This window comes from Lepisma saccharinum, chromosome 15, assembly GCF_977018435.1.
Source record: "Lepisma saccharinum chromosome 15, izLepSacc3.1, whole genome shotgun sequence".
Classification (NCBI taxonomy): domain Eukaryota; kingdom Metazoa; phylum Arthropoda; class Insecta; order Zygentoma; family Lepismatidae; genus Lepisma; species Lepisma saccharinum.
In genome coordinates, this window is record NC_139243.1 from 79,914,324 (window position 1) to 79,930,381 (window position 16,058).

The 16,058-nt window shown below is 38.5% G+C and overlaps 1 protein-coding gene across 3 annotated transcripts in view; it reads left to right on the top strand.

Annotated features, from left to right (window-relative positions):
* LOC145999776 (telomerase protein component 1-like) overlaps positions 1-16,058 on the top strand; it is a 374,109-nt gene that overhangs the window by 49,508 nt on the left and 308,543 nt on the right. For all 3 annotated transcript variants that reach the window (XM_083137076.1, XM_083137078.1, XM_083137077.1), the window contains exons 10-11: positions 3,482-3,653; positions 6,436-6,630. In XM_083137076.1, the coding sequence (XP_082993202.1) occupies positions 3,482-3,653; positions 6,436-6,630 (367 nt within the window). The remainder of the gene's footprint in view (positions 1-3,481; positions 3,654-6,435; positions 6,631-16,058) is intronic.

Below are 16,058 nucleotides of genomic sequence, written 5' to 3' on the forward strand. Positions count from 1 at the left end.
TGCAGCTATTCACTGTGTTAGTTGCTCTGTGGTGTTGTTCTTTGCTTGGTACACCTTAGACCTAATGGAACCCCAAACGAAAAAAGTCTAGGGAAGTACACGTCTGGAGAGTGAGCTGCCCAAAGTCTTGGTGAGCTTCACTTCTAGCAAGTCTAAAAGCATAGCCTGTCGAGCTGCACATTCCTCAGTTTCAAGGTATTGCACTATCTGAATGTGAAGGGTGTTTCTTCAGTGTGTAGCGCAAGGCCTGCTCTGTTTATGGTGTTGCAGCTGGCCTCCTAGACAGTGCCTCACCTGCAATGCAGCATTCCTGTTCTTTGAAATTTGTTCACCACATCTCTGATGACTTGCCTGTTAGAACCTGGCTTCCTAAATTTTCGATGGAAATCATCTTGGATCTGTGCATAGGTCATTCCTTGCAGACTGCTGTTCTGTATTCTATTGTAAGCATCGTTTCAAATCACCTGTAGCCGGCCCCCATGGCAGAATGGTTAGCACATCGTGCAATGACACCAGGATTCCCAGGTTCGAGTCCTGGCCTGGACATTGATGTTTGTGAGTGTCTATTCATCAATTTCCATCATATCATCCCCTTCTTCACAAAATAGCCAACAGTGGCACAAGAAGCGAAGTAAAATAAAACAAATCAACCAAATCGCCTGTAAATGAAAACCATTCATTAGCGATATAATTAAAATGTCGAGACTTTTGCTTCACCCTGTATTAGAAAGCATCATATATCTATCTGTCTTTGTTTAGCTATAAATAGGGTGTCCAAAAAGTCATGCACCTGATACTTTGAACCTCTGTAACTTTTGCGCAAAAAGCGATAGGAGTGTTACACTGGGTATTAACTTTGCCCATTTGGATATTGAAGCATTAAACAAAAAAATCATTCTAGTTTTTGGGCTTTTAACCACTGTTATTTAAAAGAGATTTACCTACGTTTCGGAGGCTGAATCTGACTCCATCTTCAGGGTAGCATGTAGTCTGTTATATCATATAAATGTTTGCCTTGGAGGATTATTCTTGGTGGCCTAGGCTCCACCGCATCTGTCGGTCACAAGGACCTCTATATACAAAGTTGCCAGGTAGGATTATCAGTGGCCCAGGCTCCACTTCTTCAGATGACCATGTCAAGGTCACGATCAAGGCTTCGTGTGGCACCGTTAGGTTTCCACCTTGATCCCCGGGGACTGGACCACCCCGGATTGCATGTTGATACTTTGTACATAGAGGTCCTTGTGACCGACAGACGCGGTGGAGCCTAGGCCACCAAGAATAATCCTCCAAGGCAAACATTTATATGATATAACAGACTACACGCAACCCTGAAGACGGAAGCAGATTCAGCCTTCGAAATGTAGGTAAATCTCTTTTAAATAACAGTGGTTAAAAGTCCAAAAAACTAGAATGAATAAATCACCACTGATTAGCTACAAAGAAGAAGAAAATCATGTGTCTATGACTTTTTGTACGAAAGTTATGTAGGTTCAAAATATCACTTGCGTGACTGTTTTGACACGCTGTATGTATAATATTCACATCAAGACAATTACAGGGGTTAGTTTTAAGTCCAGTTTGTGATCAGGTGAACTAATCGGGACTGGACCTTCAAACTGGAAACTGAACCACTGTGCAAGATAACTCCCCCAGGAAATGAACCCAGGACCCTTTGAACATAAGATGATAGCATTAGTGGATTTTTGTGAAATGAAAGTAGTTCTACGTTTTTTTTGTGTTAACAATGGTTACAGCCCCTCCCACTAAATCTGCCAATGCTCTTACCTAGGGATGAGCCGACAACACTTTGAACCAATACACATACTGAACCAATGGAGTTATGCGTGAATTATTGGCTCTGGGAATTATATGTGAATTCTGCATGAATTGTTGTCTTAGACGTGAAAAATTGCAACTTTTATTAATCCAAATCCAATTGTATGTGTACATATTTAGAAATACCCTGAGGTACGTTTTCCACAGTTTAGCTTTTATTTTTATCAAGGAAGGAAAAGAATGCTGCTCTCAATGCATTTAGTTTATTATTGTCCTTTGCAGAACAATCTGTCTGACAGGCGGAAGATTATTGCAAGATAAGATTTCTTGAAGTTAATTAGGTAAATTTGAGTTTGAAATACTTACACAATTAACAATTTCTTGTAGATTAGTATATGCCATAACATTTGTGACGTGTATTTGTAGATGTATTTTGAGCCTGATTATGTAAACTCTGCATGGTAAATGAAATGTTTTAAATACAGGATCCTCCTCTCCCCTTTGTGTGCCTGGACGCCAGCTCCAAATCGCATTTGATATCTCCACTATGGAAACCGCTAACTTCGAAATGACTTCAAGTTCTCAGAATTACAGATACAAATACAATCAAAATAAGTACGCTAATTATCACGGGGGATGTTGGAAATGTTGCCCTTGTGCATCCACTCGATTTAACACTTAACAAACACTTTACAAGACAATAGAATATCGCAAGAACACTTGTAACACGTAACACTTTAAAAATACGACTGAACTGAGATCGCGAAGTTGGAATGGGGTTAAGAGAGAAATTCACGAGTAAAGCTCAAAGAAATGTGTTTCAATTGCCACTGTTGCACCGCGAGCTGTTAGGAAATTTCCTTTTATCGTGTCTTGTTACCAAGGCTCCGTGAAATTTCCTAAAAACATGTCAAAAAGGTGTGGATGCACGAGGACAAAATTTCCTAAATCCCCCGTAACAATTAATGTGCTTATTTTGAATGTAATTGTAACTATAATTTTGATAACTTGAAGTCATTTTGAAGCTAGCTGACATATCACACGCAATTTGACGGATGGTGCCGCTGTCAGGCGCCCAAAGGGGAAAGGAGGACCCTGTATTTTATATACTGTTTAAGTTAATTTAATTGGAATTTTTGGATACTTTGGAAACACACAGACCCTTTATGTTGTTAATATATTTGTGTGTGTATGTGTGTGGGTGGTGAAATTTTAATATTGATGTTTTCCATTGGAATTATACATAAGAAATCTACCAGAGTTTTGCTTTAAACTGTTCTCAATTTTACATGAGATTCAGTGGAACCCCAAGTTTATGTTTCCGTATTTTACATTCTCTGACATTATGCATTCAATTTTCATGGTCCCAATAGAGCAAAATGTTATAAAAAATTCCAGTGTGTTACATTTTCTCACATCTTAACATAATAGATCTTTGTCCACTTGAAAAAACATAAAAACTAATTATTTAATCACAAAATCTATTCTCTCCACAATACTGTTGCAAAAATAACAAAAAATATGCATTGGAGTGTGGTGATGATCATATTTTCTTTAAAAGATGGCCAAGACCATGACTGTGGCGACAAAAATCATGTACTATCAGGAAAAAAATATTACAAACTCATTAATGCATTTTTTGTTCTTTGTTTTAGTATTTTCTAAATTTACCTTCAAATATTTTCTGCTTTTGTTTTTGCAGGTCTCATCTTTCGTCTCAGTTGATAGAGAAATACAAAAGCTCCCTTGATGAAGCTGTGAAGCTCATTGTGAAGTATAATATACCACCGATTAAGGGATCTACATTGATACTGTGCTATTATGATGAGAGCTTGTCAGATGTCACTGTTAAATCTGTTGGAAAGACATGGAAGGTTAGTACACAATTGGTGCCTTGAAGTAGAATCGACTAGAAGTAGACATTTCTCTTGTGCGCAAGAGACAAGTAAATTAGTACCAGTTTCAGGGTACTAATTGCACTTCACACTGAGATTTCAAGAGTACCTGTTAATACAGTGGCAGCTGGTGGTCTCGCTCCATGGGTCTGCACTTCAGTCTCGCATCAAGAAGGAGTGTTATCATCCCTCTCAATTACTCACACCCATTTTTGCATGCATAATGGTACTAAATGTATTGGTGACCCAAGGTATGATCACTGAAAATGTACCATGCCACGGTTGACATTTTTTTTATAAATATGAGATTATCTTTCAAATTGAAATACCTTCGTAATTTTTCCATCGATCACGAGAAGAAGATATTATTGGGCTATAATGAGTTTGGTTTGAAGTCCACTTTATGCACAGAAAGGCCAATCGGGACTGCACCTACGGTTTAAAGTGGAATCCAAACCACAATGTGCCTTCATAATTCAGCATTCGATAACCTGACAAAATCACTCAACACAAATAAATACCTTACTACACTATCAATATTATTGTTGATTTGCAAAATATATAGTCAAAACTTTTCACCCCGCTCCTCTGATAATAGTGAACAAGGAGAATAATAACATTGGCAAACACCAAACAAAGAAGCTGATAAGATTACCACATACAGAAAAAAAAATTGTAATCTATCTGACGGAACCAACAAAATAACTCTAAATCAGGAAAATGATATGTAACAGTACTCAGTCCATGCTGGCCTGCTTCGTACTTTGTAATTTGTCTTTTCCTTCTACCGTTTCTGTATTATTACTGTACACTTTGTTGCTTCACTGTCTACAATGCAAAACATAGGTTTCGCTTTCAGTTGTCCCCACTCCCCCACCTCCTCTTTCTTGCCCCTCCCATGCTCAAAACATGAGATGTCGATGATACTATTAAAATTTGTCTTTTTGAAAAAAATCCCTCATTTTGCCATGGTGTAACATGGTCTCTAATGGAACGGGTTTGCAACACTGCACTCCAGTCCACTGTTGAGTGAATTCCCAATGACACAAGCCAGAAGAGAGAATTGGTTATCCCTACGCAGACAGAACCAGCTGAACACAATTTGAATTGTGTTCATGGACACAGTGTAGCTAGAAGCCGAGGTCTGATGAAGCAAATGAAATGACAGGTGAAGTGGCGTGGGGACATGTTATGGTGCCCAATGAATAACAACAATAAAAAATATTTGCATAGTGCAAATAGGCACAAGCTGCTACTATTTAATGTACTGGAATGAAGTACTCACTTATTCGCAAAACTGGTTTTTATGATGTTCTCTTAATTTGATGGCAACTGCCACTTTCTCTTGGGAACTTGTACTATTGCTGGCAGGCTTCTGTTGTGCATTGGTTTACAGTACACTGCTAGATGTGCAGTTGTTGCCTGCATGTCACAGCACTATCTGATGTCCTTGGTGCTAGTTGATGTAGTAGTAGAGGGATACAGATGTTCATGTTTATTATGTGAGAAAAGTGTTTCTTTGATTTTTGTCTCTAGAAGTGTGAGCTACATGTCTAGTATTATATTTTTTTGATTTTGTGGTTATTGTATTGGGCGTGCCATGCATGTGCCATCTGCAGTTGAATCTAGTCAAAGGAAACACAAGGTGTGTATGTTTACATGTACCTAGGTATAATGGCTTCCACTGCAACAGCATATTGCGAATAGCTCATATATACACTTAAGGGGAAGAGTTACAGTTTTGCACAAGTTGTGCATTTATTTCAATATCGTCTGGATGGGCACTGAAAAGAAAGGCATTTTTCAGAGAGTATGAATTTCTCCCCATGTTGCAAGTGAAAGCATTTTTTTATGTTTATCATTAAGTTAGACATAATATTTTAAAAATATGATGAATAAGAATTTTCAGAATCCCATGTATTTCTTACAACTTCAACTTCAAGTTACGGCTAATCAAATGGAAGTTTCGACATTTCCGCTTGTCAATCACAGCTTCAATCTGTCCTCTTTCCGTTGATTTCTTTTTCTATGCCATCAGAAGTTTTATATTTCCAAAAGAACAAATAAAATGATATTCCCATTAGCGCAATGCATTTCTCCTTGCCTCCTAGAGTCATCCTGGCAGTGTTGCCAAACTTGATGCACATAAAAGAGCTAAAGTTTACCTTTCAAGGAGCTAGATTTACAAAGGCTGGATAAAGTTCCTCTTAGGAGTGGGGTCACTGCTATTACCGTTAACTTGAAAGTGATGACAGTTTAGTCTTTAGTTTTCACCGTCTATATCCGGCAGCATCATTCATCTCAATAATCCACTGATGGTTGTATGAAATCGAAAATAAAGGATTCCCAGACAACAATATTATGTCATCTTCACGTCAGTCATGGTGTTATAATAAAATAACTGGGGAGGTAAGAGGGGGTGGGGCAATACAGCCAATATAACAATATCACGTCACATGCAAAATGTATACTCATGGCAAAAGTTGGTGTATGTGGGCTGGAGCCTGTGATGGCCTCATAGTGTGGCATGAGGCCAGGTGCCCAAGTTCACAGCCAAATGAGTCCACGAAAGAGCCAGATTTGGCTCCAAATGAGCTAAGTTGGCAACAGGGTCAAGGAAGGAAGAGCCTCACGGAAACTGTTAATGCTCTTAAGGGGTTAATATTACATGGCATAAACAATGCATTTGTTTTGCAACAATAAGCAGACTGGAATTTACATAGGAATATAGTTACTTAATGAATCTTTTTTGTTGTTGCAGCTAGAGAAGGTTATAGCTCTCCTTGGTGCTATGTGCAAGAGTTCTTGCGAGGATTCCACTCTGTGGATTTATGGTGGTGATGTTTACTCTGCGGAAGAAGTACAGCTCAAAGGGGATTCTATTCTGGACAAGGTTGATGCAATTCTGTCTAGTGGCAGGAGCATTTCGGGTGGGAACTCCCAGCTGAAAGGAAAGGTAGGCCCTTTTTTGCTTCATAGTTTAGTTTTGGAATTAGTCGATGTAAGTATTCTCCATTTGAAACTATAATATATTTGTGTTTTATTGCCTGGAGTCGGCCAGCTTCCGATAAAACATAATCCATGCATGCTTTAACTAGCAAATGATATGCCTCACTATGCAACAAATGTTTGGATATTTAGCTGTTTTGATTAGAGTAGTAAAATCAGAAACCCCTTGCACCATTCTGAGTCTTTTGCCCCAAACATAATACATGTACAGTAGAGCTAATTGGGACCGAGACTACCTCGGATACAAAAAGAAACTCTGATAATTTGGAGATAATGTGCAAATAGGTTGCAAATGACGAAACAACACTTAAAACTGTATAGTAATTATTTATATTACTATACCACACACCTTTTCCGTTTGCCACTCTTACTACATAACTCGGTTAGAATAGGATTATACAGATTTGAACACCACTGCAACAATCGGATACACCGACAATGTAACGAACACGTGCAGTGTGGATGGTGACTTGACTCCAACTTACTAGTAAACAAACAGGGGGTGTATTATGAAGCGCGATGTTTTCCTACCACTCCCGCGGTTAATCCGGAGCCTCGGTTAATCGGGATTCTGTTAATCGTGAGTCTACTGTATAACCAAATTATATTTTGTTCCTTTCACCACACCCAGCTAATCAAGGAAACCCTTCAGCATAACACAGGTTATTCAGAAATCTACGAGAATCATAAGAACATTCTAGAACATTAGTAGACGTCATTATTGTGGATCATCCAACTATTGATTGATTGAGTTGGTTGATTTTACTTAACCTTTTCTGCCACTTTTGGCTAATCTTTAAGTGTGGTGATGATGATGAAGCAGTACCAGAGCTGCCCACAGGTGGGTTTGTGGATGCAGGCTGTGTCGCCCAACTTTCTATGGGGATTTTTTTGTGATGGTAATTTCACTGAATAAGCACTACAGCATTGGCAGAAGTTGAAGTAGCGTTATCATTTAAGCATTACTGGTTACGAGGGTCACTATTTATATTTTGAGCCTAAGAATGAAAAAACAGGAATTTGGCATTGAAAACTGCTTTATTGTTTTTCGAAGTATTCTCCTTTATGGTCAATACACTTTTGCATTCGTTCGAACCATTTGTCAAAGCAGTTTTTCCAATCTTCCTAAGACACTTCCATAATATGGTTTTTGAACGCATCAACGGCATCTTCCGTCGACGAAAATCGTTGTCCACGCAATTTATTCTTGACATTCGGGAACAAGAAGAAGTCATTGGGTACCAAATCAGGACTGTACGGCAGATGACCCATCAATTCGATTTTTTGACTGTTCATAAAGTCTGTTGTTAGACGAGATGTGTGACAGCTGGCATTGTCTTGATGAAGAATGATCCGACGGCGTTTGTTTGTTTTCCGTATTTGACCGAAGACCTCTGGCAAACAAATTGTTGTGTACCATTCAGAGTTGACCGTTCTACGTTCCTCTAAAGGCACAGTTGCCACATGACCAGTTTTCCCGAAAAAACAGGCGACCATTTGTTTCGATGTGCTTCGAGCGCGAACAACTTTTGTTGGATTGGGTTCATCTTGAAACACCCATACAGTTGACTGCTGTTTACGTTCCGGCTCATATGCATATATCCATGATTCGTCACCTGTTACAATCTTATATACGTCTTTTGAAGCACCACGATTGTATTTATTGAGCATTTGTTTGCACCAATTGACGCGAGCGTCTTTTTGAGTTTTTGTCAAATTGTGTGGGATCCAACAAGAACATACCTTTCTCGCAGCTAAATGATTATGTAATATTTTATATATGCTGGTGGAACTAATGCCTATGGTTGCCTCAATCTCACAGTATGTCACATGATGATCTTGCAGTATTAGGTTTTGCACAGCATCAATGTTTTCTTGAACAACAACTGATTTTGGACGACCTTCGCGAATCTCGTCGGTGAGCGAATGGCGGCCACGATTAAATTCGTTATACCAGCGTTTCACAGTGGCAAAGTATGGGGCTTCATCGCCAAATGTGGAAGTAAGTTGATCGATGCACTCTTGTCTTGATAATCCACGTCGAAAATCGTAAAAAATCATCGCACGAAAATGTTCACGAGTTAATTCCATTTTATTGTTGTCGCGCAATCTCCAAGGCAACATAAACAACACAAATCAAGCTATTGACAAAACATTTGAAGTACGTTATGGTCAATAATGCCAAACGATTCTGTGCAAACGTCAAATCGCACCTAACTTCAACCAGTGTTGCCAAGGCTCAAAATATAAATAATGACCCTCATACAAATGGCAATTAGTAGACTGGCAAGTACATTATAATGAGTAGTCTAATAAGTATTATTTGGGGGGTATGTATCTCTTACACATTAACCGCTTACCTTACAAGTTAATTCTCAAAATTGGGTCTTAAATTTTGGAAATTTTTAAATCCCGTTTTTTTGTTCTATGAGGGTAATTTCAAAAGTTTGTGGATTGGCAACACTGCTCCGATTCTGTGTAAGCTGAGTCTGTGATTGTTGCGCATGAAGATAGCCTGTGGTGTGCTTTTGTAATGTACGAGTGAACCAACGTGCAGCTGTTGTTTGTTTGCTCGCTATAAAAGTCGAACTGCAGAGTGTATTACAATGGTGAATGAGAATGATATACCGATAATTACCATACAAAGTATCACTATTGAATTTTCTGTGGTTACATAAAAGTGGCCAGGAAATGTTTGAAAAGATCAAAGAAGCGTACGGTGACCAAGCAGTGGGCAGATAGATCGGCCGTATTCAAGTGGGGGAAGCATTTTAAGGAATGTAAATGCAATGTGCAGGATAAGGCGAGAAGCAGGCGTCCATCCTTTTGCATCCCGAGCATCTCGATCGAGATCCTCTAGCATGCTTGTAGTTTTTACATTATAATGTCACTATTTTTGGCTGGATTTGCGATTTTCTCTTTTACATAATTGTTAACACACATATTACACAATTATGACTCTTGCACGTCTTGCTGTCGAACAAAAAATTAATGTGCAGCTTCCTCAAAAAGGAAAAATAATTCAGACAAACAAAGGCTGGATTTGTTAGCAATTCTTTTCTTCCACCACTGGAAACTAGAAGGGTGAAAAGTTTGCTTCTCGGTACCCAAGGTCACAAGGAATTTTTCCCGTGTTGCCACAAGGGAGGGGGGTGAAGAGGGGTTGAGGAAAACTGTGCTATTACAAAGAAAAGTCCGAAAGCAAGACGAAAACAGGTCTTTCTTACCAAGCAAATGTTTTTCAAGTTGCTGCAATGTGACCTGCATTGTCTAAAAATAGAAAGATGCCGCAGATGCAAGAAAGTGGAAGATTTGGTGCACTTTCGCAACACCTTTCCTGGCTATCATTGTAGCAACATCCCGTAGCTCAGGGGTGGTTGTTTCGTGCGTGCATCAGTTGGCTTTTTTTGTGTGAAGTTTGTTATACGACGTCATCTATTAGTTTGTGAGTGTGTCTGTTTGTGGGAACGAGCTGTTCAAGAGTCATTAGTGATAATAGTGCCTGCAGTGTTTCCAAAAGGCTTATAGTCGACCATGGCTTCTCCAAGTGATCTCCATTTGGATGAAATTCGAGCTGAGCTTGAGGCAATGGACACGGACTCTGAGTGGAAAGACGAACAACTTGACATTCCCTCTGACATATCATCAGAATCTGATTCTGATAATATGTCACAAAGACGTGACACATGTTTCCCCTCCCCTGCTGCATCTCCTGCCGACTGGCAACCCCCACCCCGAACTGGAAGGACCTCTCCCAACCTGCAACCTTTCCTAGGACAGACTGGACTGAAGGCTCGACATATTGACAACAATTCCTCTCCCCTGGATTTTTTTACGCTGACTTTTTCAGAGGATATCTTCCTTCCATCTGGTGACTGAGACCAACAGATACTACCGCCAGCATATCGCAAAGCACCCAACAACAAAGCCCGAACGTGACATGACCCTTGACAAAATGAATTTTTTCTTAAATAAATTTTATATAGTCCGAATCTATGGTTCATTCCTAGTAAAACTATATATTATTTATCTGTCTACGGCAATTAGCATCCGATCTACAGTCATTTTTATAAAACTCTGCATTTTGTTGAAAATCGGCTCAGCAGCAAGGGGGTTTACATGCAATAAAGGCTCAGGTGGCTAAAGGTTAAGGAAGGGAAACGCAATGTGCAGGATAAGGCGAGAAGCAGGCGTCCATCAACATCAGTGAACATGAGAACATTGTGAAAGGAGAGACATTGTTAAAAGAAGATAGACGTTTATCGATTTGTGAATTGGCATCTAAACTGAATGTTGGTGTAGCAAGATGTCACGAAATCGTTAAGGAACATCTGAAAATGACTAGTGTTTGTGCAAGATGGGTGCCACGTTCACTGAGTGAAGAATGGTTTCTCCTGCAGGATAACGCTAAGCCACATGTGGCACGGCAAGCTATGGCAGCTTTGGTGAAAATTAGTGGGCAGTCTCTAGACAATCCATACAACCCAGACCTCGTACCCTGCAATTTCTGGGCATTTCCAACACTTAAGAAAGAGTTACGTGGAAGGAAGTTTAGCACGGACCGGGAAGTGAAAGCTGTCACATCCACTACCTTACACCGACTCTCAGAAAATATTCTGCAACATGTGTTTGAGAAGCTAGTGCATCGCTGGAATCAGTGTATAGAGAGTGAAGGGCACTATTTCGAAAAGGAAACACACCAACTCTCGTACTGACTCGGACTTCGAATAGTGATCTGTCCATGAACTTTTGGAACAACCCTCGTATATTGTATGTATGAAACTTACGTTTTATTATCTCAAGTTAACTCAGGCTATACTCACATACATGAAAAATGTTTATTTTCATGAATATAATGTGAGAAAACTTATTTTTACAAAAAGTTTATAATGTACTGCTTCTAAATATTGTATATATGAAATGAAAGTTTAAACAATTCTCATGTGTTTTAAAAATCTTACAAATTGCAGTTCCGATTCTGAAATTATTAGATAAGCACATTGTGGTGAACTCTGAAGCATGGAGCTACACATAAGGGGACATTGTAATCTGGGCAGTAGGAACGTGATTCACCGCCAATCTTCTTGCCTTTTGCATCTCTTACTCTGCTACGCATTCCAAGCATCAAGCTGAGTCAAGTGCTGTTTCCAAGTGCACATTTATTGTACTTCGTGGCAGAGAGCCTCTCACGAGTTTGTATGGGATAAGAAATTGAACAAGATAAAGTAGTTTGGCCCAATTATAATCTATAATTGTAATACAGAAAGTGCACCTAAAGTTCAAATCACCAACCCAATAAACAAAACCACCTGCATGCAGAAAGCATTGCAAACTCATAGAGGTAAAATAATCCACACAAAAATCCAGCGTTGTTACAGGATTCATTACATAAGGTAAAACAACGGCCAATTTGTAGTATGGGATACGCTGCCGCAAATGACGTCTCACTTGAAACTCAATGCTCTTTCTTTTGTACTTATTGCTTCACCTTTATGGTTATACTCTTGGCACCAGTAATCATTTCCCATAAATTTGGCTTCTTTGTTGCATACGAATTGAATATATTTTACTTGCATTTTTTTAGACAAAATGATATAACATGGTAATGTATATTTCTAAGGTTTGATATAGATAGGAGTGTATTTGAAATTTGTTTGTAGATTTTATGTAAATTGTATATTATGTAAATAAAATATATAATGGGCATAAACAGCTATATGCAATGCTGTAAGTCCAATAAATATATTGATTATGATGATCAAAACAAGAGAAAGAAAGTTTGTAAATTTATTGCAGTTGGAAACTTTGACAAGCATCCTAATAACGATTTTTGTTCCGCCAAATATAGTGCACTTCGTAAAATAACTTGGTGAAATGGCAAGGCAAGATAAGTGTGAACATTTTGTAGGAATATGCATTGTAACTTTCAATGAGCTTAGAGATTTGTGTACATAATGATATTTTATAACATTGGTTCTTTTCTACAAATAATCATGTGAACAGCAAGGAAGTAGTGCCACATAGTAATATTGCCTGACTTGTCCTTAGAAAAATAACATGCCGAGTTCTATGCATGCGGGAAGGTCTCAGTATTCTCAGAGCTTGTTTTCAAAGCACCAGCAAGGACAGCCTTTGAAAAGTGGAGAGAAACAGATTCTACTCAATATTTATGTAAGGTTCTGTCTGAGAAACCAGTAAAAGAAGTTATTAAGTTGGTATCCCAGTCCAGTGGTTTGTCAGTGTCTGCAGTTTTAAGGGTTATGAAAGAGAGAATGACCGGGAAAATAACAATGTAGGCTCCAGTATCCCTTTCTACACCCTCGATTTCAGGCACATTTCAAATATTTAGTTCCTCATAGCAAACAGTATTTGCAAATAGCGCGGAAGTTAATTTTTTAAATCTACTTGCTACGAAACTTACGTTTTTTTAAAAAATTAAAATTCCTTGCGTAATGTCAAAAAGGTTTTTCAGATCTTCTATGATGGCGGATGATGGATTGATGTCGCAGGCGCACGTCTGAATTTTTTCTTTTTCTTTTTATGATTGACTTGTGCAATGTGAACATTTGCGATTGCGATATGTTATTTGTGTGATATATTGGCAGATTGGACATTTCAGACATTAGATTTCATTTATACGACTTCAGAAATTGGAATTAAATATTTCTTTTTGGCAACTGCAGGCCGTAAAGGGGCGGGTTGTATTTTCTAAATGACTTGTGGGATGGGATAATTTGCGACTTCTTATTTTTATGATGGGAAGGGAGTGGAGGATGGTATCCTGTGGAAAAGTACAACAAGGACTTTCAACGTAGGAGTTACTTAATTTTTGGACTTACAAATTTAACTTCGACCCGCAATTCAGTGCCTGGCCTTGGTAAAAAGAGGTAAGTTACCTTCTTAGGTTTAATTTTAGCCTTCATTTTTGGTATCTTCATGTGCCAATGCGGAAAACAGTGAGAAATAGTGTTGGGGGCAGGTGACTCCGGCCAATTTCTAACATGCCTTTAAAAGGGACTCTATAGATAAAGGCGGGTAGCCGGAGCGTAGCGTAGCAGAGCAGAGGTAGGTAGGGGGCGGTAGGTCAATTAACCCAGGGGCGGAGCCTGGAATTGGTGGGAAATTTGGACTCAACAATTTCAAACGACAATATCTCAACTTCAAATGTCTGTACATTCATAAATACTTGTTTCCGCGCTCCAAATTTTTGTTCTTCATAATTAGCATCACATAATCTTCATAAGAAAAAAAAACCTCCGAAATCGAGGGTGTAGAATGGAATAACGGACCCACAATGTATGCGGCTGCATATTCGTCTGATGTTTTGAGAGTGGGTTCTCACATTCAGAGGCTCTTATATAAAATGAATAGGTGCGGCAAACTATGAGTGTAACAGCAGATGATTGAGGTCATGAATCAGCTGATGCGGAGTGATACATCGAATCGGTGAAATGGTTTGTTTACAGAAGGTCTCAGGGTTGGTGATTTACACTTTAGTAAGTTTGCTTGGGATTATAAGGCAAGTGGTTAAGCCTTAAATTGTCACATGAATTTTATGGGGATTGAAGTAAACGTATGGGGGTATATACAACTCTTGAATATTCAGTGTTACATCTTTGACCTACTGGAATTCAGGTGTTGTGGGAATTGAATTTTTTTTTAGGGGGAGGGGGGACAATACCCGCTCTTCAATATCTACAGTAAGTCTAAAATTCACATGGAAATTTTGGTGGGGGGATTGAGTATTATATTTTGGGGGTGATATAGCTTTTCTGTTTACTTGATATTTTACAAATTTTTCACACGATTTCTGGGTGATGAACATGTTTTCCTTTGGCAAGAATTGACAATATAGAGAAAGTCTGTAATTTTGTTAATTTTCGGTATACTAAGTAATTTTGGCCTCCTAATCACGTATCTGTTGTAAAAAACCGGGGGTCACATCTGGAAATTGTACATTTTGATGAAACATTGTTTGTTAGCCCCAAAAACCATCCACGGGTAGCCCCATGAACCATTCACACGAGGTTAGGTTAGGCCTGTTAGGTTATGTTCCATTAGCACTCATTTCACCCCTAAATTCATCGAAAAAATAGGGTTCGTACTAAAATTGAACATCATAAATCATTTTCTTGTAAAACAACAGCGTGGTTGGAAACAATGACAGGAGATTACATTTTCGTTCGTAAAACTACGCATATACACCTATATATATAAAAAATTCAATCTGCTTTTTTTTCAAATTTCCAGACGTGACCCCCGGTTTTTTACAACAGATTTGTGATTAGGAGGCCAAAATTAGTTAGTATACTGAAAATTAACTAAATTGGAGACTTTCTCTATATTGTCAATTCACTCCTTTCCTTTCAGCACCAAACATGCAAAAGGAGAACAAATTGGACAAGAGTAAATATTGCTGCAACCTGCGAGAGTATTGGTGCCTCATTAAATTAATATTCTGGCTACTTTGATAAGAAAGCGATCTAAAAATGTTATTTCTCGCTTCGCTCGCACTAGTGCGTTACCTACTGTCTTATGTGTAAATTGTCCTAAGTTTGTTAATTTCCTTCAATTGGACTTCTCAACATTTTGTTACAATTCAAGAAGCCACAACAGCTTAAGTTACACAAACTCCTATGCATGCAGGAAAAACAGATGATATTCTTTCACAAATAACACACTTCAAACATAATTTGCAATATTTACCTTCTGTTTGGTAAAACCAACATTCTTGTACACAATATTAAGTTTGATAAATGTTAATATCTTTGAACACTGAAAAAGTTATTAAGATAGTACATCTATCTCAATGTCATTCTAAAAAACCCATCTTTTTCAATTCTTACATTTCTTAAGAGGTTAACATAAAGGTTGGTCGTCAACCACAAATGTTCAGATTTGCATCATTCTGGTGAAAAGCCAGTGATTACTGACGGCTGTTACAATCACTACAGTAGTAATATTTTTACCAAGTTGGAGGGGGAGTTCTTTGAAGGAGGCACTTTATTGTATTCTCGCCCTCATGCTTAGAAATTTTTGACTACGGCATAGGCATGCACAGACCTTCTGATGTGTCCGGACCCACTGAAATTTACTGTGTTAGAAGAATTCCAACTTCCGTGGCACCTGTGTTCTCTGCTCCTCCTTATTTCCCCCCTCTGTGGTAGAGAAACTAATTCACATATAAACATGGTTTAGAAAAAATGTTACATAATAACACACACTTAACAACATATTTTCTATGATTTTTTGAAAACCAGCTAAAAAAAAGTTTCCTAGGGAAAACTTGATATTCTAAGTCCCGTCCTTAAAGGGTTCAGTTTTTCCACCTAAGTCTCCTGTAAAACGTAAAATTGAAGTATCCTTTAAAAATGC